Source organism: Choloepus didactylus, chromosome 5 (assembly GCF_015220235.1).
Source record: "Choloepus didactylus isolate mChoDid1 chromosome 5, mChoDid1.pri, whole genome shotgun sequence".
NCBI classification, from domain to species: Eukaryota; Metazoa; Chordata; class Mammalia; order Pilosa; family Megalonychidae; genus Choloepus; species Choloepus didactylus.
Window position 1 is genome coordinate 160,828,844 of NC_051311.1, and position 25,039 is coordinate 160,853,882.

At 43.0% G+C, this 25,039-nt stretch overlaps 1 protein-coding gene across 1 annotated transcript in view; it reads left to right on the forward strand.

The window, feature by feature from the left end:
* Positions 1 to 25,039, forward strand: part of PKD1L1 (polycystin 1 like 1, transient receptor potential channel interacting) — a 201,059-nt gene that overhangs the window by 147,807 nt on the left and 28,213 nt on the right. The window contains exons 43-52 of the mRNA XM_037837205.1: positions 2,050 to 2,173; positions 2,698 to 2,781; positions 3,400 to 3,554; positions 4,660 to 4,894; positions 6,970 to 7,074; positions 7,346 to 7,486; positions 12,190 to 12,324; positions 14,354 to 14,587; positions 18,650 to 18,811; positions 21,147 to 21,317. Of these exons, the coding sequence (XP_037693133.1) occupies positions 2,050 to 2,173; positions 2,698 to 2,781; positions 3,400 to 3,554; positions 4,660 to 4,894; positions 6,970 to 7,074; positions 7,346 to 7,486; positions 12,190 to 12,324; positions 14,354 to 14,587; positions 18,650 to 18,811; positions 21,147 to 21,317 (1,546 nt within the window). The remainder of the gene's footprint in view (positions 1 to 2,049; positions 2,174 to 2,697; positions 2,782 to 3,399; positions 3,555 to 4,659; positions 4,895 to 6,969; positions 7,075 to 7,345; positions 7,487 to 12,189; positions 12,325 to 14,353; positions 14,588 to 18,649; positions 18,812 to 21,146; positions 21,318 to 25,039) is intronic.

Consider the following 25,039-nt stretch of genomic DNA (forward strand, 5'->3'; position numbering starts at 1 on the left):
CCATCTTCCTTTAACCTCTCTCTTCTCCCTTCCCCGCCCTCCATTCCCACATTCTCTCTCCTCCTCTTGCTCTGGCTCTTCCTTTGTGTTGTTTCTCTCTGCTCATCCTTTGCCTTCCTCTGACTGGATGTATGAATATTTGCAGAGTCCTGTCTGCTTATTGCAACATCACTGAGCTTAGAGTTGCGAGGAGGTGAGCGCAGTTGACTCCCAAAAGCTGGATAAAACCGAACGATGGCCCTACTTCCTATACCCAACCTTGCTCTCAAGTCTAGAGCAAATTGACGGCCATAATTTGAAGAACTTGCTGTAGTCGGTCCATTCTTTGTGGGAACAAGCAGGCCAGTTAAAATTGTATGTCCTTGGGTGACTTCAGTTTATGTCCTTTTCTAACTTATCACCCTCATCAATAAGACTCTCCCTGAGAGGCATTTCCGTCCCCCCTTTGCATGGAGGGAGTCTGGGGTGAATAGTCACACCGCACCAGTTGTCCAATGGCTGTGAGGATGTCCAAGGAGATTTAACTGAGAGATACTTTGCACTGAGGAATCGTTCATTGGTCCTGTTTTGATCACCTCCTAGTCTCCCTGTTGGTGAGGGAGGGATAGGAACTGATCAAACATGTGACACCAACACTGGGCAGCTGGGGTGGATGCAGGTTATCAGTCACACAGACCCACAGCCCCGGGGAGGAAGACAGCACACTCCATGCAGGAAGGAGTGAACGGCCAGGGGTTGTGGGCTGCAGACTTTGTAGGAACAAGAGGACGAGGTAGCCCCTGGCTCCCATGGGGTTGGTTTCTTGGAATAATTCTGCCCTGAAGCCCACTACTCAAGGATAAGAGGCTTTGTGCTTGGTCTGTGTGATAGAGAGGGTTGTTCGGCTGGGGACCCTGTCTACTGGAGCAGAGGGGGAGGGGAACTTGAGGCCCTCCCAGTTGTACTAGATAGTGAGTCAGCATAGAATATAGGACCTTAATTCCAGGCCTTATACTACATTTCCTTTTTTACCTTCGGCTGCAGCTCGGAGCGAAGTATATGTAGCATTGGCCTGTGCGTAAGGACTTATTGCATTGTTAGAGTAAGCTAAAATAATAAAGTTTGTTAGCTTGCAATTACTTCAGTGCTTCCTTAAATTAGTTCCTTGGTGGAAAAGTGAAACAGAAATCTAATAAGTGTATTACATAAGTTAATTGGAAAGCAAATAGACTAACTTTGTTGACTTCTACTGTATGCGAATATAGCATTTTATCTCTGCCTTCTATCTAGTGCTCACGGCCATCTTGGGCAGCAGGATTTTGTTGTTTGTTGTTGTTATTGTCCTTTTTTTTTGCAGTGGTGCCAAGGAAAGAGAGGTTAAAAATGCTATTGTCATGCTCAGTAGGCAGTAAGTGACAGAGAAAGGATTTGTATTTTGAATGTTTTGACCCAGAGCCGCCTCCTTCTACCACTTTCCTGGCTGTCCTCTGGGCCTGGAATGCCCTCCCCCAGATGTCCTTAAGCCTAGCCCCCTCATTGCCCACAGGTCTTTGCTGAAACATCGCCATCTGTTGAAGCATTCCCTGGCTCCTTCAACTAAAATTTCAACCTGTCCATCCCACCACTTTCCTGTCTGTCTTTCCTGCTTATACTTCCCCCTTGACATTTATTGCTAACACAATACATATATTATTTTTTACTTATCTATCTTATTGATTGCTCATCTCCCCACACAAAGGCAGGGATTTGATTTTTCTGTTTCCTGGTGCTTAGAGTTGTGCCTAGCACAATCATGTTTGTTGAGTAAATGGGTGAGTGAGTGACTGAATGAGTGCTTTATCCACTCTGCTACCAAGGAGCAAAATGAGTGGTGGGGTTTTGTACCTCAGACCACAGATGGCATTGCCTTGCATTCCTACATAGTCCCTGAGAAGCGTCTTGTTTAATTAGAATTAGAGAAAAATTGACAGGAAGAAAGCATGATTATTCATGCTTTTAATTGTTCTTGTCAGTGCTTTTGTTTCTGACCTTTTATGAAGATTGGTTTTTGGTTTTTGTTCTTGCCTTGAGAAATGCCAGAAACTCCTTCAGTGGCCTGAGCAGCGTGGATGATTGGTGGGACTGGAGTCTGACCACGTTGCTGGACAGCCTGTACTGGGAGAATCCTTCTCAAGCCGACATGCGGGGGTCTCAGGTAGGTTTCCCACTTTCCTCTTTGCGATAGTATCCTCTCAGCAAGGCAATATTGCGATTGGGGTGAAATAGTCAAAACTGCATTAAGTGCAACAGTATGTAGATCCTAGGACAGGGCTCTCCGCCGTAGGCACCTGTGGCCAGCAGGGCATCCTTGCCCTTACGCTATCCACAGCCCTCTTGCCCAGTCCCACTACACTCGCCTTAGCTGTACCAGACCTCCAGGTTCATGTACTTGCCAAGCCCAAGCTACAAGGCACTATGGGAGGTCCACAGGAGCTCCTCAGGCTAACGGGGAAAAAAGGCAAGTAAACAGAAGGCTCTAGGTCAGTTTGCAAAATTCTGGGAGAAGGAGAGCACATGGAGTCCCATGGAATGGAGGGGCAGCAGACGGCTAAGACCAGGGCGTCACAGAAACTTCCGGAAAGAGGCAAGGCTTCTCCCAAGTTCTCAAGGAAACTTTAAGATGATGATGTTTCAAGTTTACAATACATTCAACCATTAATTTTTTTTTTCTTCTTTTAGTCTCTAGCTCTTGGAGGGAAATTCTATCTAATAGGCACTTCAGTAGTTAAACAGCAAAAAGCTTCTCCTAATAGTGTACTCAAGGTAAGATACTGTCTTTTGTTCCTCTAAAAATAAACTGAATTGGAAAAGTTTAGGAGACATTTGAGCAGGAAACCAGTAGATCTTTTTAATCTTCTCTGAGAATTTGGCTGATGTAATGTGCCCGTGCTGGGATTGAGGACAGCCCAGAGCTTTTGCCTTGTTTTCCTTTTCCCTTTCCCAAAGCCTCTTCCCATCTTTGACATTCTGCTTCAAATTTAGGGAGTTCATTCTCTGGTCTTTTAGAGACTGAGCCTTCTATACAAACCCAGAATATTTTTAAATGCTAAAAGTAGAATAGTCACATAACAATTTCTGAGGGGTGGGGGCTGCCCTAAGATGGGTATTTTCCCATATTCTCTCCCAAAGTGAGAAAATCTCTAGATTTTCTGAGCCACGGGCTGTTGGACACCTCAGGATCTAGCCACTGAGTGGGTGGAGCCTTTTTCTAGCCAAAACTGTGGGAGGGTCCTCGGAGCAGGACCTTCAAGGGAACTAGGGTGCTATGCTTTGGCATACTGCATGGGCCCATGTGCAGCCAGGGTTTGGAAACCCAGCATGCAGGGTGCACTTTTGAAATTTGGATCTGTTTCTTCCTCTGACTGATGGTTTCTTTTCCAGCTTCCCAGCCCATCATCAGCTCTTACTGAAGACTTTCTTTCTGCATGTAGCCCCCAAGTCTCCAGGATAGACCCAGAGAACCAAAATGTGACCCCGGGAGATGGTGGGGGCTGCAGGGAGAGGGAGGATGGTGCGCTGATTCTGGGCAGAACAAGGTCAGTGTTTTCAGAGATTTCGGCGTTCATCAGGGTGGGCTCATCTCTGTCGTCACAGGGGAGCTGGCTGGACCTACTGGTCATCTCTGCAGCCACGTGCAACACCGAGCAGACCCAGGAGGCAGGCATCCCATCCAAGGTGATGGAAGCAGAGGCTCCAGGGAGCTACAGCAAGCCTTGTCATTATCCTTAAAGAGTAGGAAAGTAGCTTGCTCAAGATCCAACAGCTCCGGTGTGGTAAAATTCAAACTCAGGTCTTCAGACTCAAAGTGCATAGGAAAGGACAAAGCAGAACATTCTTTCAAAAATGATTAATTTCATGCTAGAACGTCCAGAGGTCGTGGAACATAGTGGACATTTACTGTGTGCTGGCTTTGTGGTAAGCCTTGCCTTCATATTACCTCGTGAGCTCCCCACATGGTTCTATGGTGTGGTCAAGTATGACTTTTGTACCACATTGTTCAGATGCAGAAATTGACACTCAGGGAGTGAAAGTGCCCCAAAGTTGCAGCTACGATTTGAAGCCAGGCAGCCTGCTCCCTAGCCAGTGAAAATCACACAATTTCCCATTTCCTGCCTCCCTGGCTTACTGTGGGCACACACGCCTTTGCAATTGATCAGGATCATTCACCAATACATACTAATACCATGCAATATGGATTGTCTTAGATTGACAGGGAACGCTGATGGCTGTTATAGTAATGTCTGCCTTTGGGTAATATTTTTTAAAAGGAAATTATATCATTGTTACTAAATACAGATTGTTAAAAATCGTTTCTTGGTGTCCTTGGCGGTGACAGATTAGGAATCTCTCCCTCACGTTTCACCAGTGATAAAATGGGAGTCCCCTCCCCCACCTCCAGTGCCCCCTCCTGCCTAGTGTGTCCCACCCTGAGAGACGGCACGGAAAGAGAGACAAGGGGCCATTGAGTGGAGTCAGTAAGGTACAGAAAGGCCCATCTGTCCAGCCCTTTGAAGCCCAGCGGTTGTTTTTCCTTAAGAATGCCTGCATTAGGCATTCCCAGTGTGGGGCCTGCCGGTGGGATACTTTTGAGGATTTCAAAGCCTGGCCCCTTTGACTCCTCTGACCCCTGCTGCTCTGCAGGTCCCAAGCCCGCATGGCCCTGGCCCACCTAAGGGCCAGCAGATGGGTGGACAGAGGCACCGGGGCCGTGGCAGTGCACTTTGCCCTCTATAACCCTCCAACCCGAAGCTTCAGCAGCGTGTGCCTGAGGGCGGAGATCCTGCCCACCGGGGGTCTCCTCCCCTCCTCTGTGGTGGAGACATTCGGCGTCTTCCACAGTGACTCGGCCCTGAGGTACCCCCACGTGTTCCCTGAGGTGAGTACAGGCCAGCTCCTTGGGATCCTTGCGGGGCACAGGGCCATCAGGGTTCAGTCCAGGGGCTGGGAGCCCCCCACCACATAGGGCTAGCACCCTACCCGTCGTGTTCCCGTCAGGGGCAGGGGTTTTGTGAGGTCTTGGGGCACAAGATGAGAAAGACCCCAAGTGGGGGGATCAATCGCCATATCCACGGCAAGTGCCACGACAGAGCTATTCTGATGTGTAGACTTCATCTCAGGAGGACGGGAATGATGAGCTCTCGCTCCTTCCCACGCGTCTTGGTAAGATGGAAAATGCTCACATAGCTTCACTGGAACATCAGGAGCACCGGAAACCATTCTAAACTTTTTCTTGGGTTTTTATTTTCTGATTTTCTTTTTCCTGCATCTGAAGCGCAAAAACTTGATGCCAGTTTAGCTCAGATACATAGAAGAAGGAGGTGGGAAACACTTTGCCTTAAGAGTGAAAAGAGCAAAACTGCTGGGATTTCAGACTCCGTGGCTTGCTCAGTGATAGTGAAAGTCAAGGCTGTGCATGTAGGCTCAGTGCTGTGGGGTAGGTTGGGGAAGGAAGGAGAAGCTGGGAGAATGAGTTCTTTGGCAGGGTCTGGGTTAGAGAGAGGTGAGTGTGTTAGTCGCCTCAGGCGCAAACTGTAGGAGGCACCACAGAACTCAGTAGTAGAGTAAATAATATTTGAATGCAATATTTTTACAAATCTAAATTAATGAGGAAAATCCACAAGAACAAAATACCCACATTTTCAATAAAGGTAGGAAGAGAATGACCGATTTTCCCTTTTCCTCAGGCTCCAGTCTGGCTGGGCACAGGCAATGCTTTTTAACACCTTTGCATTTTCCACTGAAAAATGAGTTCTCCCCTTTTTATGTTGCTTCTTCATATTGTGGGCCTGTGGGGGACAGTATGCATAACCCCCAAGAAAATGGAAAGCAAAGTATAGCACTCCCTGCTGATTTAGTGCAATTGCTCATAAAGCCAGAATAAAATTCCACTTTGGGTTTAGTGATCATCAAAGAGCCCCCGAATGCTTTAGTACAGGGTAGGAGTTGCAGGAGAGAGGTCAGAATGTCACGTGCAGGTGAGTTTGTTTGTGATAGACTACAGCGTTGTGTGGTTTACAAAGCACTTTCCATGTACATTGTCTCATTTAAGTTCTTCTGTGAAGCAGTTATTACCATTCTTGTATTCATAAGGAAAGTGAGGCTCGGGGGAAGTGCCTGATACATAATTGGCACTCATTAATTGCTTTTCCTTTCTTTGTTTTGAAATCAATGTCAATTTTTACTAACACTAATCTCCCCAACGAGAGTGTGATCCCTAAAGAGGTGTGTCTAGCTTGAAAATGTTAACTCAGAGGGTCAACAAGAGCTCTACAGGGCTGCCTTGACCTCCGATGTATTTTAGTTCCTACTTTTATGAGGCATTATTGCTTTTTTGTTGTTGTTGTTTTGAATGAAGTAATGAATGAAGGAATGAATTGGTAACTCATCAATAGTGACAGAACTACACAAACAGGACTTTAAGAAATTCCTTGTATAGGAGCCTTTAAAGGTCTCATTTGGCAGGGAAACTGATAATATTCGTATGCACACGTGCATGCACACACAGGCACACATGTTTGTGCACACACATAAGTACACACACATATGCAATCATGCACACACACACACTCCACATACACACACTCACACACTTATTCTTTTGAGCAATGCAGAGGAAGGACTGGAAGGGACGGGCATGGTCAGGAGCCCATGGGCAGTGTATGATGTCCCCACCCCTTGGTTTCCATGAGTGCATGGACCAGCGTGAGTCCATTTGTCTCCCTCACACCAGACACAGAGTGGGGATCTGGGAATGCTTGGTGCATGAAGAGGTACCAGGTTGCCCAAGTGCCTCCTGAACAGCATGTTCATTATCAAACTCCAAGTAGCAAGCAAGAAATTAACTTGTATATTTGCCATTCAAAAGCTGAGTGGCACGAGAGCTAGCCCGAAGTTTAGACCTCAAAAAGATAATTTATCAGTATTTTTGTTTGTTTATCTTCTCTCCATCAGCTGGTTTTCCTGGCACTCAACCTGATCCACGTCTGGTTTCATCTCTACCTTATGACTGAGGAGGGCATCCTCAACTACTGGCGAAAACCCAGCAACTGGCTGGAGGTAGCCTCTCTTAAGGTCATTTTTTCAAGGGAAGTAATAGCGATAATTTACTTTTATTTGAAAAGAAAAAAATAATTTTGGTGGGGAATTGATTATACACTAGCTAATTCCTATGCTCTTGCAGCTTTCTCCTTCTGTAGTGTTAATTCCAGAGCAGCCTTCTAAAGAAAGAGTCTCTTTAGCATCTGTGCCATTAATTTGCAAACCAAGTCATGTGGGTTGCCAAGGTAGGGGCTTATCTGAATGGACCCTTTTCTATTTAATGTTTCAGCTCTCTGTGGTTGGAATGGGCCTTGCTTACTGCACAGCCTCCAGTTATCTCGTTGTTCTTTCTGGGGAAGCCATGGACCAGATCCGTAAAGGACTTTTTCGAGTATTTATGGACCTCAGTCTTATTGCGTCATGGAATCAGGTATGGCAAGGTGATCAGCACCACAAAAACAGGAGCCATTATACTGTGCTCCTGGCCAAAGGGAAACGTCATGCAAGTTATAGAAGTGTGAGGTGATGGATTCGTTTTACATTGAGCACTGATGCTCTGTGCTCTCAGATAACGGTCACCAGGCAACAAAGGGCCTTGGAGCCTTAGGACATGCTTGGAAGCTAGAAGGACGTATAGTCTGTATGGCATAGAACTCAAGAACATGGCATTGCTAAAAACCGGAGGTTATAGGGAAGCAGATTTTAATTCAGCATGAAGGAAGGAGACTGGCATTCACTTGTGTAGGCATCTCATGTCTGTTTTCTCGCTGCATTCTGAGAGCAGTCCTGGAGGTAGGACTTTACAAATGATTAGATGGGGGATCTGGCAAAGGTCTAGGTCCCACCATGGGGAGAAGTTCCAAGTTCATGCTCCATGATTCAGATGGGAATTCATGCATGGAGTGGGCGAGGAAAGACAAGGAGGTCTCTGCTGTTAGGAGCAGTGCAAAAGCACAGACCGGGACCGGGCGAGCCCTGCTGAGGGATCCCATGGTAAGGAGAGGGTTCCAAATTTGGGAGGATGCTTGGACCAAATAGTGGGCCGGGCTGCCCATACATCTGCCTTTGAGTTGATGTATGGAGGTTGAGCCCACTTACTCAGCTTCCTTGCTGTGCTGCCCATCTCATCCCTTGGGTTCTCCCTTTTCTACACAGTGGGAAGGTGTCAGAGCCCCAGGGCCACCCCATAAGCCCAGTATATGACCTCACATACCTCCTGGGCTGGGTTGGGTCCCAGAAGCACCTAGAAAAAGCTCACCTGAAGGATGCATGGAAACAAATTCTCCTCCAGCTTCAGGCCTTTCTCACCTAGCTCCAGCTTGCTCCTGGATGACGTCCCTGCTTCCTCCTTACCCTGCTGCCTCCATCCTCACCTCCCCTCAGCCTCCCTCTCACTTTGTTCTGCAATCTCCACTCATGACCCAGCTCTCTCCACTGCCCTCTGGGGAGACCCAAGTGGGGTGAAGCCCTTGGTCCACCGTACTCCTTTGCTTCCTCCGCCAAAGCTGAATCACCATAACTTGGTTCAGCATTTGTATGCATGTCCCTTCTTCTTGGCTAAGATCATTTCACTGCAAGCAACAGAAACCCACTAGCCCAAGGGGGAAGAAACAAGAGCTCAGAGGGAACCCAAACAGGGCTTCCGGTTTGTGGGACCTAAAGCCTTTCAAACAGGAAGGCACTCTTTAAGAAAAAGAATACACATAGATCTTACTTAGGCAAATCTTACTAAAACTGCAACCTTAGAGCATATTGCTAGAGGCATCCCAGGGTTGGTAGGGGCCTGTACAAGCACAGAGCTCTGAAGATAAACTGCATGGTCAGCTTTCCTCTGAGCTCATGTAAAGAAGCACAGCAGGGTTTCAGGGATCCAAGAACTGGGCACAAAATCAGGCAGGCATCTATCTGCTTATCCTTTCTGCTGTCCTCACATCTCCACAGACTATCACCTTCTCCTTGAGGCCCCCTGTTCTGGTTTGCTAATGCTGCCATTATGCAAAACACCAGAAATGGATTAGCTTTTATAAAAGGGGGTTTATTTTGTTATCTAATCAAATGAAAGTTATCTGATCAAAGGTCTCACCCACAGTTGATTGAGTCACATCTCCATGGAAACATTCAATAGGTTCCAACCTAATCAACATTATACGTCTGTCCCCACGAGACTGTATTAAAGAACATGGCATTTTGGGGGACATAACATCCAAACCAGCACAAGCCCCATCTCCCTTACCTCCTATCCCCTCTCCCCATCATACTTACTAGAAGCTTCTACAATCCATGTTTTATTTATGCTTATTGTCTGTCTTCCCCCACAAGCCTGCAAGCACCAGGAGTAGGTGTTTAATAATTTATTTATTTATTTATTTTTTTTATGTTTCTCTCTGGAACATCAACTCTCCTAGCCTGATTAGCATGTCTGCAATAGTCAACCCTCTTTGTGCCAGCTAGATCTCTCAGCTCATCCACGGTTTCCACTGCCACATAGTTGTGGCTGGTGCATGGCTTGGCCTGCGACAATGCCAACATTAGCTCTAACTCAGCGGACCACACCAGCTGCTGGTCAGCTTTCTCCTCTGTGCACATTCTTACAAGAGAAATATGACGGGTCATGGATAAAGTGGTTGCATGACCTCTGGAAAGGGGATGGCATGTGCAGGGTGAAAAGCTTCACAGCCCAGTTCCTTTCAGGGGCTGTGGGCATGTTTTCTGGTAGGATCCCGATCAAAGCAAAAGTGAACCTCATCCAATCAATATGCCCACCTGACAAATTTCCAGCCCCCTCCTGATGACTGGCCTCGGGAAATGAATTTGCCTTTTATTATCCTTTTTTTCCACTGATGTCTGTCTCTCACAACATGTTCTCGACACTGCCAGAAAAACTTGTCTGGGGAGATTCCCTCTTCTCCCTTCTTCTAGCCCAGGCACTAATTTCTGTTTCGTTAATTAGCTTCTGAGTAAGAGCTAACAAGTATTGTATGCCAGGCCCAGTGGCAGGCACTGCTGTAAATTTTATATATATATGGGTATGTTAAGCTACACAACCTACTAAAGAAACAGGTGCAAGGATTCCACCCATTTTACAATTGAGGAGAATGATGCCCAGAAAGATTAAGCAGTGTGCCTAAGGTCCTGCAACACATCTAATCAGGAGCAGTTAGAATCTGGCCCCTGTCTCTGGGGACTAGGAAGCCACATCCCTGAGCGCTGACTATAAGCCAGTGGGAATACCTCAGAGGAGATGGCCACACTGTGGCCCCGGAGGACTCTGGACAGAACCTGACCCCGTCTCTTTCTGTGCTGCACTATCATATGTTCAGGAGCAGACCCCAGATGTGCAGACTACACAACACTGTCCCCTGAGCACCTTCATACATCCTTGTAGGTCACTCTGCCCACACTGCAGCTTTCCCTCCTGACTCCTGCTTCTGTGGGAACCTCCCATGCAATTTGTCAAGCAAGTCCCATGAAGAGAGAGTTAGAGGGAATTGGCTTTAACTTACTCTTAAGCTGCATTCCAGGTCCTGGAAGAAGGAGACATCTTCAAGCCTAAAATGAATGCTTCTCTAAAGATGGAATTTAGCAGATGGGGTTAGAGAGCTATACATTTGAGCAAGGCCTGGGAGCATGTTGAAGTAGAAAGGCACAGGCTTTGGGGTCAGCAGATCTAAGATTCAATCCCAACTCCTCATCAGCCATGTGCCTTTGGTCAAGTCTTAATAAGCCAAGACCATAATACATAACTTGCAGGGTTTTGTTAGGATTTGATTGCATATGTGCGTGTGTGTGTATACTTGAGCTTGCCACACGATAGAAGTTCTATAAAGAGCAGTTATAATAATAATAATTAAGAGGCCTTTATTTCACCTCCCAAATCAGTGTAGATAGGAAAAGGGTTCCTTTCCACTCTGTATTCAGAGAGTTTACAGCTGTGCTGTCCAGTACAGGGACCACAAGCCACCTTTGGCCACTGAGCACTCGAAATGCCACAAGTCCAAATTGAGATGTGCCATAAGTGTAACATACTTGCTGCATTTCATTAACCTAGTAGGGAAATTAAGAATGTAAAATATCTCAATAGTTTTTCTATCACGTACATGTTGAAATGATATTATAGACAAAGTCAAATAAAATATATTATAAAATAAAACTTTTTAATGTAGCTACTAGATAAGTTAAAATGACACCTGAGGCTGGCATCCGTTTCTCCTGGATGGCATGGGTTAGAGCCCAGTTCTCTGCTATTTAAATGGAACCAGAAGAGTGGGAGCCACTCACGGCTTCAAACTGGTTTTCGGTTGTCAGAGGTCATTGTTGACCTTGTACCAATTAATTAAGAAAAAAAACACGTATCAATCAAACAGAAAAAAAAATCCTTGATCCTTTGGCCATGTGGATTTTAAGATGTTCAGCTTTTATTCTTTCTCTTTAACATAGGATCTTGACAAGAATAGATGAGATCAACGCCCAAACATCCTTTCCCAATGAAACCCCTTGTAGGAACATGAGAGGCCTTATTGAGCCCTTGTTGCAGAGAGGATGAACGTGCCAAATATGGTGTCCACAAGGCCTAGGTTTGAACCTCGGGCCCACCACGTAACGAGCCGTGCAACATCCATCTGGTCATCTTGTTTATCCGAGCTCTAGAATCCATAGCTATCAAATGGGAGTACTTCTACATTTTATGAGGATTAAATACATACAAATACATGGAAAGTATTTTCAACCTGCAAAATATTCTGTAACTGTAAAGGGAAGGGAGGGACTCACAGTGCACTGAAGATTTCCTCCAAGTCCCAGCCTCTATGCTGGTACCACGAGCTCAGGCTCAGAGAGGGGAAATGCCTCAGCCTGAATCCAATCCTGTTCTTTATAAAAATGGCGAGGCTAGAATTCAGACCTGGTCTTTCTAAAAATGCATTATAATTTATAATTAGTCCTACTGGTGACCCATTCTCCTCTAAAGATAGCTCCCACCTTCTGTAGCTTGGAGAGTCCTGGTTTGTATGACAGTCTAGTCCAGTCAGTAGTCATTGCAGACTCTGCCTTCTGCATGGCTTACAGGTGCAAATATGTCCATGTGCCTTCTTGTCATTGAGTGACCCACTAAATTGTTATGTTCTTCTGTCTCAGAGGACACGGTGGCTCCAAGGAATCCTTTTATTCCTCTGGATGTTCAAATGCATTTATCTTCTTGGCCTTCGAAAAACAATGGCTTCTTGCTCTTTGACAATTCACCGTTTAATCTCCAGCATTATTGCACCAGGGGTAAGAAATCTCCTCTTCATCCAGTTACTTCCCTAATAAACCATAAATTAGTATAATTTCTGTAACTATCCCTTTCTCAAGGGGAAAACACACTTCTCTCAAGGTGAAGCAACCGTCTAGAACTCCAGCCTCCCAACCCATTACAGAGTGGTTTTAGATCATTGATATTAATATTTATATAATAAATTATGGTCATAATAACAATAACCATAATTTACTAAACACTTGCTCTGTGTTGTACTTCCCCATAGCTAGTATTATTGTTTTGAATAATAATTTCCATCTACTGAGCTTCTTTAAGTGCTAGGAATTGTCCATGGAGTCTCTTATATATTGCTCAATTGTCACAACCAATCTGTGGGCTGCTATTGTTCTTTTAAAGAGGTTAGTGACGTAACTATTAGGGAGCAGACGCTTACCTGTGGGCATGGGTTCGCAGGAACACCTGCCTCTGAAGTCCATGTCCTCTCGTCTATAGCTCACTGCCTCCAAGGCATGCTGGCCTTATGCTGCAGAGCATTGCTCCATCTGGGGCTGGCCCCAAAGGCCGGTCTCAGGATCAAAACACAAGAGGCCAGAGGTCAGCTTGTGGCCCTGACAAAGTCAACTGGAGTATCACTTATTCTGATCTGGTCCCAGCTTGGAGAAAGGCCTGAGTTAGGAGAGGGTCTCGCTCTCGGAGTCCATAGGACAGAGGACACCAGGCCCAGCTCGCCTGCTCCAGGGAACGTGTTCCCCAAACCCTGCTCACCTTGGCCTTGGAGGAACAGTCTCAGCAAACCTGGGGAGAAAGAGCAGGCTTTGGAGTCAGAGAAACCTGGACCCAAATCCTGGCTCTGCCCTTGCCAACCCACCAACCATGGGCCAGTTACCAAACCATAGACTACATTGGTAACATGTGCCTGGTATTGGTGAGCTTAGAGATTATGTATATATGGAATATCTAACTCTTAAACTGGCTGTTATTAAGACCACTTAGCAATGTGTAAATATGCTTTCCTGTTAAGAAAGAAACCCCAGAATATAAATGATGTCCAAATTAAGTAGCAGAGTTCTAACTGTTCAAATATCATGAATGCATATGGAGAGAGAAACAAAACAGCTTGATTTGTTCAGATAATGGACTTATGGATTGTGTTTTCTTTCTTGTGATTTCCACTAATGCCATGATTCCACCTGTACAGTAAGTAATACTAAAATGAGTTCCAGTATATTTGGTAGGAAAATCTTTGGGTGCAGAAAATGCAAATGGGAGATCAGCTGGGACCTGTATGGGAAAGGGTTGGGTGGCTGTGGCACCTTGGTTGGGGGCCCAGGAGGGCATCCTGATGGTTGGCCCTACGCTGACACGCATAGACCTGGAACGACTGACAATGGTCTGCCATCCGAGTGGAGAAAATACTCTTTGTCATCGGTACTTGTTTGAGTGAATTGCGTGAGCAAAATACACAGGGTCTGAAATACAACCTCTCAGATCCCAAGTCTGGTTCTCAGTCTGTTACAATGACCAGGAAGACAATGAAACTTATCTGAACTAAATTTAACTCAAAATTGGCCTTCCTGCCATTTATTAAGTGGTTTATTTTACTGAGCCCTTGCTAGGGGCTACGGACAGAGAGCAGATGACAAAGCTGCTGCCCTTGTGGCAATTGTGGTCCCCCAGAGCAGAAAGTCCAGCAAAGCAAGCACAGAATCCCAACGGGCAGGGAGAAGGTGGTGGCAGCTGATTGTCCAAGACAGAGGGAAGACTCTTCAGAGGCGATGAGGAGAGGCTGGAGTCCGACCGACCCGTGGAACTGGGCAGGAACAGCACTTCCCGTAGAGGAGGGAGCCTGAGCTTGGCGAGCTGGCCCAGGTGTTCCCAGAGGGTGAGGCAAGAAGCAGGGAAAGCCTGACTGAGATGGTTCCAAAAACCCAGGCTCCAAGCTTTGCATTATTGATAAGCATTTAGCATCCACAAATGAGCATTCTGCTCTGTGAGGTGTGGTGCCAAGAAGGTGAACGGTGGTGGGTTTTTCTCCCCCTGCAGCTGGCTGGCGTCCTGGTGCTGACCGCCCTCTCGCACCTGCACAGACTTCTGCTTTTCTTCACCCAGCCTCTACCAACCAGCTCCTTTGTGGACTCCGTCCCCAGGCTGCTGTCTCCTCGTCTGGGAAGGAGCCCAGGAGAAGCATTCTTTGGCCTTTACGAGTCTAGCCAGCGTGCCATGGCTTGTTACTACGGGGCCTTTTGTACGGTAACGGCCATTTTGTGGTTTGGAATGGTAAGTACCTGTGTCCAGAGTTTGAAGTGAAAGTTTTTTAAAATGTCACTGATTGTTTGGGTGAAATTCTCTTTGGTTCATACTGTGTATTTTCATTCTGCCCAGGCCAGATCTTATGATAACAAATCCCTGAAGCCCATTCTGACTTGCCCAGGGAAGTACTGAACACAGTTTGACTCTCCCTTAGCCTGGAACATTCCAGCAGACCACCATCACTGCAGGAAGCCTGCCTCCTCCAGGAAGTCTTCCTGGCTTCCCTTACCCTGCTGTGAACCACATCCATTCTTTCTCTGAACTTTAGTTTACAATCTCATGCTGCTGCAGGGATATCTCTTACCTCGCTCTCTCAATCTCTCTGTCTTAAAAATGTGTCACTCCAGTCAGCCAACATGTATTGGGAACTAGAATTCAGTTACTTAATTTATTTTCTGATACTACAGAGGCCATTGTCTGGTGTCTGAATCTCTTTATTATACCGAGGTTTTTGTTGCAAAGAACTCCAATATGAAATGTGTTATCTTCTTATTCACTGTGGGCCCACTTACCTTACCTCCGATACTACGAGGACTATTTGGTGCAACTCTTATGGTTGTTATGAGATCCTCAAGTTCTGGTCATTTTTACCCTATTGCTTTTGTGACCTTGACTGTTTACTTCTGCCCTCTGGGGCTCAGTCTTTTCACCTGCAAAATGGGGAAGGTAGATTGAGTGGTGTACCAAGAGGGTCCTTACAAGGTTAGGGTGCCCATTCCCGGCTTCCGGCAGGGGGTGGGGGGGAGGAAAGAGTGTATGCAGTCTGTGATTAGTGGGAGTAACAAACAAATACTTTCTAAATTGTAAATTTAGTCAACTGTTCTCTTTCCTAGTGGATAGTGGAGCTTCTGTCTGCTTAAACAGGAGATGCTGAATGTGTAATGATTTACTTCTTTCCATGTAGCCTTCCCAACCAAAACCTGCTCCAGGCATGGCAATCAATTTGATTCCTAAATGTCACCCCTTCCCCAGGAAGTCTTCCTGGATTTCCCTTACTCTGTCCTGAATTACATCTCTTCTTTCCCTTACCTTTGTTTCCCCCAGTTATACAGTGTCACGGGGGCACCTCTTGCCTTGTTATCTAAATCTTGCTTTATTAAAAACATTTCATTCAATCAGCCAACATTTATTGAACAAGTACTCTGGGCTGGGGGCTGAATTCGGTATAGAACTTTCTGCTTCCCTCCATCCAATCCATTCACCAGTTGCAAGTCTGGTCAAGTCACCCCCAGTTTAAAATCTTTCTATGGGAGAAGAGATCCCCCATGGCCTTGTTCTGTCACCCCTACAGAGAGTTGCCAGATTCAGTAAATAAAAATAACTTTAAATTCCAGGTAAACAACAAATAACTTTTTAGCATACATATGTCCCCTGCAATAGTTCAGACATACTTATACTAAAAAATTAATCTTTTTTTATTTGAAACTGAAATTCAACTGCATATCCTGTATTTTATCTGGCAGCCCGACCCCTCTCAGCTACCTCTGGCAGCCCAGCTGTTCTTTGGGTCCCACACCAGATTTGCTGCATCAGAATTTCAGGGGATGGGGCCCAGGCACCACCATTCTCAGAAGCCCTTCAGATGATCCTGTTGTACACGCAGAAAGGGAAACCTGTGCTCTATGACAGACTATGTGCAGCACTCCCGCCCAGCCCCAATTGCACTTTGGAGCCCCTGTATGCGCTGCTCCTTCAACTTGCTCACACTTTGCCTCTAGGGTGACACTTAGCCAAAATCCTACTCATTCTTATAAGACAGTGTTCCATTTGGGGTCACCTCTAGGAGGTTTCCCTGGCACAATCTTCCCCTCCACCCCATTCCCAGCTAGCCAATCCTCCTTTTGACTCCTGCCCATGGCTCACCTTTGTGCCTACTGAATTATGGCCATTTTCTATCTTTCCTTTGAAATCTGGCCGTTTCATAGCAGATATGTATGCTATGACAGACTCATGTGGAAGTTCCTGACACATTGTACAGCTCAATGAAAGTCGAATGAATTGAACTTCTAAGTGGGTAAAATTCTTTTCAGTCTGTAAAAGTCTACTAGTACCCTAGTTTAGTAAATGGAGTGAAATAGGTAGTGACTGCACAGGTTCACACTTTTTAACACAGGCCCAAGTCCTTTGCTTCTTCAACTCTCCTAGGAACTACTCACTGCTCATCCATTATCTACTCACTCATTAGTTTACTCATGTATTCACGCAACAATTATTTAAAGAATGCCTATTATATGCAGACAATAGTGAAACAAAGATATATGATTCCTGCCCTAAGGAGCTCACAGCCCCTAGGGGAAGACATGAGTATAAAAAAGTAATTATAGCAATTTTCGCATATTTGGGATAAAAATCCTTTATTCAGTATGTAATATGCAAATGTTTTCTCCGAGTCTGTGGCTTGTCCTTTCATTCTCTTAGCAGTGTCTTTTGTAGGGCAAAAGCTGTTAATTCTGAAAAAGGCTGATTTATTATTTTTCTCTTTTATGGATTTTGCTTTTGGTCATCATATAAAAATTCATTGTCAAAAACAATGTCATGTTCATTTTCTCCTATATTTTCTTCTAGAAGATTTATAGTTTTATGTTTTATACTTAGCTCAATGATCCATTTTGAGTTAATTTTAGGATAAGGTGTGAGGTATGGGTTGGAATTAATGTTTTCTTATACGGATATCCAATTTCTCCAGCACCATTTTTGAAAAGATTATCCTTTCTTCATTGAATAGTATTTGCACCTTTGTCAAAAATCAGTTGACTACATCTGTGTGGCTCTATTGATCTTCTGCTCCATTGATCTATCCTTTCACCAATACCACGCTGTCTTGATGAAGTCTGTAGTAAGTCTTGAAATAGGGTAGGAGAATTGTCCAACTTTGGTCTTCTTCAGTTTGGGCTATTCCAGTTATTTTGCCTTTCCATATAAAATTTAGATTCAGCTTGTCATTATCTATCAAAAGAGTATTCTGGGAATTCAATTGGGATTGCCTCGAATCTATAAATCAATTTTGGGGAGAATTGACATCTTAATAAGACTGTCTTTCAGTCCCAGAATTCTGTACATCCATCCATTATTTAGATCTTCTTTGGTTTCTTTCATCAGTGCTTTAGAGTTTTCAGCATACAGATCTTGCCCAATTATATGCAATTCTAAAGCCTAGATAGAAGTTTCCTCAAAAAGCAAGGAACGTAGATAAGAGGCTAGTTTGTTCTTCCCAAGAAGACTGGGAACCCTTCGCACAGCAGACGTGAAATTAGAATTCAGTCGTGGTGGATGAGCAGGAGGTCAGCTCGTGGAGACAACTGGGAAGAGTATTTGTAGGCAGGGCCCAGAGCAAGAGCAAGGCAGTAAGGGAGGGTCAGGCCGAGGTTTTGGGTGGAACAGACCTAATGTTGCAAAGGATGGTGGAAGCCTGGGATGGAGGACCTGGAAAGTCATGCTAAGGCATTTGAACTTCACCACTCAAAACAAGGTGGCACTAATGTATTAATTTCTCTGCATATGAGTCAGGTCAATGCCCACAGCTCCCACTGTCTCAGGGAATCTTTTCGTTGGTAAAACCATCAAGGCCTCCCACCTGCACACAACTGGGGACAGTTTATAGACCAGTTTACTCTCCAGTACCTGAGCATCCCTGTACAGGTCTGACACCTGAAGGCACACAAGACCCACCATGTCTGTGTGTCCCTTTCTGTTTCCTGGGTACAGTCGTGTGCTGTCACATGCACCTCACTAGTAGCCATCTCAGCTATGTCAGTTAAGACATTGTCTTAATAATCCTAATCTTCAGCTGCTAGATAATGGAAATACCCTTTTGATAAGATTAGTTTCTGTCACTGAGTTTATCTTACTACAGTTTAGCTCAATTCATGAATGATGGTTTCCTGATTTTTACCAAGGAATTGTCTTCTTATCAAGGGTCATAAAATAGCATCATCAGATACAATCTCCATTTCATAGATTTTTAAATTAACAAAGGAATTTTTTTTCCTGCTAACACTAAATTTGTCTTTACTTTTCTCTTTTCTCCAGCTGAAAGGTTCCCTCCTGACTTTTGCCAGAAAAAGAAAATCTTCTCGAAGTAAAGACCTTGTGAGTCTTAAAGATATTACTACTTATGTATGGGAGAAGACCCTCACCTTTCTAGGACTGGAAAGGCCAACGTTGGAAGACACTAAAATGGTTGAGAATCATGTAAGCCATGAGATTCTTGTATTAGTGAAACCAGTAGCACATTCAAGATGATGATCTGATTGCAGAATTCTGCTTTCAGTTATTAAAGCATAATTGTGATTCTGTGTCAGACATCATCGCAAAGCCACAAAATTAGTTCTTAACCATAGAGGAACTCATGGAAGTTTTCTTACAAATTGTAAAGCACTTTACAGTTTCCCAAGCAAATTCTCTTCTTTCAGCTCATATCCTTGTAATGACATCATAAGGTTGGAAAGATAGTTTATAATCTTCCTCCTAACATACACACATACACATACACACACATACCCTGCTCCCTCCCTTTTAAAGTTAGTCATTTGCTTTTGGTATCTGCTACCAGAATAAGATTTTTACTCAAAATATGGAGCCTTAGGCACAGTGTTTGAGCTTAGTCATCCCAGACCTGAATGCAAAGAAATCAAAGCAGGTATTTGCATATCAAGTACCCAATTATTTCCCATTGCTAATATTTAGGCATTGCCCAGTGCAACTCTGGATCTGGTCATCTGTCATCATGATAGTCTGCATTTTAAAGGGCTTTATTGTTTATCACATACCTTCCCATATATTATTGCATTTGAATCCACTCAGTAGACCTTTATGTAGGCATTATTATCCATAATATTTATATACATACCTGTATATTATAAATGAGATGTGAAGAGACAGGCCCGGAACCCAGATCTTCTGAGTCCAGGGCCCAGTATGTTTTTTTTTTTTTTTTTTTTTTTTTTTTATTAGTTACAGTCTCTAGTTTATGCTGATTGCATCCCTCCCCCAATGCCTCCCCATTTTTAACACCTTGCAAGGTTGACATTTGCTTGTTCTCCCTCGTAAAAGAACATATTTGTACATTTTATCACAATTGTTGAATACTCTAGATTTCACCAAGTTACACAGTCCCAGTCATTATCTTTCCTCCTTTCTTGTGGTGTCTCACATGCTCCCCATCTTCCTCTCTCAACCGTATTCATAGTTACCTTTGTTCAGTGTACTTACATTGTTGTGCTACCATCTCCCAAAATTGTGTTCCAAACCACACACTCCTGTCTTCTATCACCCTGTAGTGCTCCCTTTAGTATTTCCTGTAGGGCAGGTATCTTGTTCACAAAGTCTCTCATTGTCTGTTTGTCAGAAAATATTTTGAGCTCTCCCTCATATTTGAAGGACAGCTTTGCTGGATACAGGATTCTTGGTTGGTGGTTTTTCTCTTTCAGTATCTTAAACATATCACACCACTTCCTTCTTGCCTCCATGGTTTCTGCTGAGAGATCCGCACATAGTCTTATTAAGCTTCCTTTGTATGTAATGGATTGCTTTTCTCTTGCTGCTTTCAGGATTCTCTCTTTGTCTTTGACATTTGATAATCTGATTATTAAGTGTCTTGGCGTAGGCCTATTCATATCTCTTCTGTTTGGAGTACGCTGCGCTTCTTGGATCTGTAATTTTATGTCTTTCTTAAGAGATGGGAAATTTTCATGAATTATTTCCTCTATTATTGCTTCTGCCCCCTTTCCCCTCTCTTCTCCTTCTGGGACACCAATGATATGTACATTATTGTACTTTGTTTCATCTTTGAGTTCCCGGAGATGTTGCTCATATTTTTTCATTCTTTTCTCCATCTGCTCCTTTGTGTGTAGGCTTTCAGGTGTTTTGTTCTCCAGTTCCTGAGTGTTTTCTTCTGCCTCTTGAGATCTGTTGTTGTATGTTTCCATTGTGTCTTTCATCTCTTGTGTTGTGCCTTTCATTTCCATAGATTCTACCAGTAGGTTTTTTGAACTTTTGATTTCTGCCGTATACATGTCCAGTGCTTCCTTTACAGCCTCTATCTCTTTTGCAATATCTTCTCTAAACTTTTTGAATTGATTTAGCATTAGTTGTTTAAATTCCTGTATCTCAGTTGAAGTGTACGTTTGTTCCTTTGACTGGGCCATAACTTTGTTTTTCTTAGTGTAGGTTGTAATTTTCTGTTGTCTAGGCATGGTTTCCTTGTTTATCCAAATCAGGTTTTCCCAGACCAGAACAGGCTCAGGTCCCAGAGGGAAGAAATATTCAGTATCCGGTTTCCCTGCGGGTGTGTCTTAGAAAATCGCTCCACCCTTTGATGCCTCGGGTCACTGTGCTTTTCTGCCCAGCAGGTGACGCCTGTTAGCCTATAATTCTTGACTGGTGTGAGGAGGTATCCAGGGCCCAGTATGTTTTAACATAGCACTTTGTCATCTAAAATAGATACTACTAAATGCTTCAGATAGTGAGGAAAGAAGGAAAATTAGGTTCTTGAATGCACTTAGTAATCTAACTTTCTTCCCTTCAGAAATATTACCTGGAAGAATTTTCAAATCTGTTAGATGAGCTGCTCTTGAAGATTAATGGTTTGTCCAACAGCCTACAACTCCCTTCTCTAGAAAAACCACCCATCAGTACAGCGGAGGCCAGGACAGGAGATAATCCTTCAGTGGTTACCTCTGATTACCACGCTACTGGGGTAAGCATACACAAAATTATTTTTGTCAATTTTCTTCACAGCAAAATGTTTATTTAAGTTCTAAAAGAGGCTTGAGAGAGTCGTCATTACTAATCCTGAGGCTCATTTGCATAAATATCCTCTGATGGTAATACTGGTATTGAGATGTGCTCCGGCTGGTACTGAAGAACTGTTTAATCATGAAGAACAAATTATAACGACTTCTAATTTTACATGGTTGCATAATGATGTGTCTGCACCCTTACAACTGATTACAACTGACATCAACAAAGAAACTGAGAAAGAGAAATGGAACCTTCACCCACCCTGAAGCTGGGAAATATCTATGACTCAGAACCTTGGCCAATAATCCCAAGAATGGCCGCCAAGTTCAATGAAAATGAGATCAAAGTGAGAAAGGATGCCACCACCTCCAACAGAGCCCGGAGTTCTCCAAGTTAGCAGCCCCAGAGGGGCCAACCAAAGGTCCTGGTGGGGGACAAAAGATAATAAAGCAAAGACAGTCTCTCGCAACCTCCCTGAATCCTAGCTACCACCACTGAGTTTTAGGGAACATAGGACTGAAAGAGAAAACATGCAAAAAAAAAAGCCATGTGTATAAGATGCAGTTTGTTGGTGTGGGAGCCTACAGGAGGAAGTGTTGGTGGCTTGTAGACCTAGAGCTGTAGCACTTGCCAGCTAAAGAAATGAACGCCAAGCCACACACTATGTGATAGTGAGAAAAAGATGAGGTCTGTGCTCCAGTGATAAGCATATTCTAGCGATGACTTCCCTGGGGATCAAGGAGATGCTCTGCTGGCCAAGAGCAGTCACATGCACAGGTGAGAGCATCCGTGAGAGTGTCTCCAGAACACAGGTGAGAATCTGGGGTGCCTGCTACTCCAGCTCACTCCCCCAGCCCCTTCCCGGCCCTAATTCCTCCTGCAAAGATGAATTTCCTTCAGGCAGAGATGATTAGTAATAATAAAAGCACATTATTATTGGATTTCTGCAAACATGCTGCAGGAAAAAATAGAAGCTAAAAATGACCAAAAAAGGGGCGGGGAGGGATGGAGTTCACACCTTTAAAAATACTTGCCATAGACGGGTAAAAATTTTAACCCAAATGTTCTCTGCACAATAAAATAATGAAAAAACTGCCTCTCTGAAAAAAGAGTACAAAGCAAAGATGAAAGTTTTCAAAGATAAAAAAATAAATTGATAGAGTTGAGGAAAGAAATGGAAACAACAACAACAACAAAAATGCTGGAAATGAAAACTAGAAGTTTCACAGTAAAGCAAGTAAAGGATATGGAGATGGGTGTAAAATACTGAGCAAAATGAAATGAAAAAGGACAAAAATTACAGTGGATTTTAGGGAGAATAATATGCATGGGAATCAGACAAATAAGAATAGGCATAAGCCAGAGAAAAAGTATGTAGAGTTAGTCTCATCCACCCCCCCCCCAAAAGCCCAGAAATCTGAATTTAAAAATGTTTAAAGCCATAATTCAAGAAAACTTTCCAGAAATAAAGATGTAGCTCTATATATATAAAGGGGAGCTATGTCCTAGAGAAAAAAAAATGGATTCAAACCTATTAAAACCAGAGCAAATCCTAGTCAAGTTACTGGACTTCAAAAATAAAGAAAATCCTAGTGACATTCAGACCCCTACCCAACCCTCCTTCCCCCCAAACCAAGCCATAGTCAAGTGATTAAAAAGTATTTAAAATGTACATATCAGTAGAAAATTGGGCCAAAGATATGGGAAATTTTTAGAATTGGAATTATAAATGACCAATAAATATATAAAAAATGACCAACCTTATCAAAGTTGTTTTCGTTTTCAACCATTATATTGGCAAAAGCTATTAATGGTTGATAACATCCAGGGCTGGACAGGGGTTGGAGAAGAGGTCCTTACATGTAGCATTGATGGGAATGAAAACTGCTACAACCTTTTGGGGAAGTAATTTGGAATTAGCAAACATTTCAATATACATAATATTTGATACAGAAATCTCATTTCTAGAACTCTTTCATATAGGGAACTTTTTAAAAAACCTGAGTATGCTAATACTAGGATATTCATTAAGCACTATTTTCTATTGCATTGATCTTGTGCCCTGCAACCTTACAGAACACGTATATTAGTACAAATAGAATTTTCTATATCCACAGTCATCTGCAAATAGTTTTACTCCTTGCTTTCCAATCTGGATGCCTTTTAGTTCATTTTCTTGCCTAATGGCCAGTGAGAACCTGTGTGTATTTAAATTGCTTTTTAAATACTTAGAACTTAGAGTACAATGTTGAATAGAAGTGGAAAGAGTGGACAACCTTGCCATGTCCCTGTACTTAGGGGAAAGTATTCAATGTTTCACCATCAATTATGACATCAGCTGTGGGTTTTTCATACATGCTTTTTACTGGGTTGAGGAAGTTCCTTTCCATTCCTAGTTTGTTCAATGTTTTTATCATGAAAGGATGTTAGATTTTTCTTAATCCTTTTTCTGTGGCTTTTGAGATGCTCATGTAGTTTTTCTCCTTTATTCTCTTGATATGGTGTATTACAATAATTGAATTTTGGATGTTAAAACTATCTGGCATTCTTGGAATAAATCCCATTTGGTCATTGTGTATAGTCCTTTATGCAAATTGCTGGATCCGTTTTTTAGTATTTTCTTGAAGGTTTTTGTGCCAGTATTCATAAGAAACATCAGACTGTAATTTTCCTTTTCTTGCACCATATTTGCCTGGTTTTGGTATCATGGTAATGTTGGCCTCATAGAATGAGTTAGGAAGTGTTCCCTCCTCTTCTATTTTTTGGAAAAGTTTATTACAGACTTGATATTAATTCTTCTTTAAATGTTTGGTGGAATTCACCAGTGAAGCCACCTTGGCCTGGGATTTTTGTGTGAAGTTTTAAAATTACTTCATTAATCCCTTTATTTATTATAGAAATACTCATATTTTCTATTTCTTTTTGAGTCAGTGTTGGTAGTTTGGGTTTGTGTAGGAATTTGTCCATTTCATCTAAGTTATTTAATTTGTTGACATACAGTTGTTCATAGTACTTTCTTTTGTCTATTTTGTCTCTAAAATTTGTTTAGTGTCTCTATATTTGACTCTATACCATTTATTTTGTCTGATATTAGTATAGCCATTCCAAGGCTCTCATGGTTACTGTTTGCATGTATAGCTTTTTCCATCTTTTTACCTTCCATCAATTTGTGTTCCTGAATCTAAAGTATGTCTCCTGTAGACAGCATATAGTAGGATCTTCTGTGTTACTTTTTATCCTTTTACAATCTCTGCCTTTTAATTGGATTGTGTAATTCATTCACATTCAATACTATTATTGATAGGATTACATTTATGCCTGTAATTTTGTTTTTGTTTTCTATGTCTCATGATTACCTTTTTCTCTGTTCTTCCTTTACTACCTCCTTTTGTCATGAGTATTTTGTAGTATATCATTTTAATTCTTTAATGATTTCTAAGTACATATTTCACTGTTTTCTTAGTGTATATATTGTATATATTGTATCTGTATCTGTGGCAAACCCAAGAGTACAATGTTGTAATTAATATTTTCTATAATCTTATCCTTTAAAGCAAGTAAGAGAAGAAAAGAGCATAAATATATTTTAGAAAGTTTTATTATTTATTAATCTTTTTATTAACTATTTTTATTCTTTTCATTCCTTTCTGTGGGTTCAAGTTACCATTTGGTGTAATT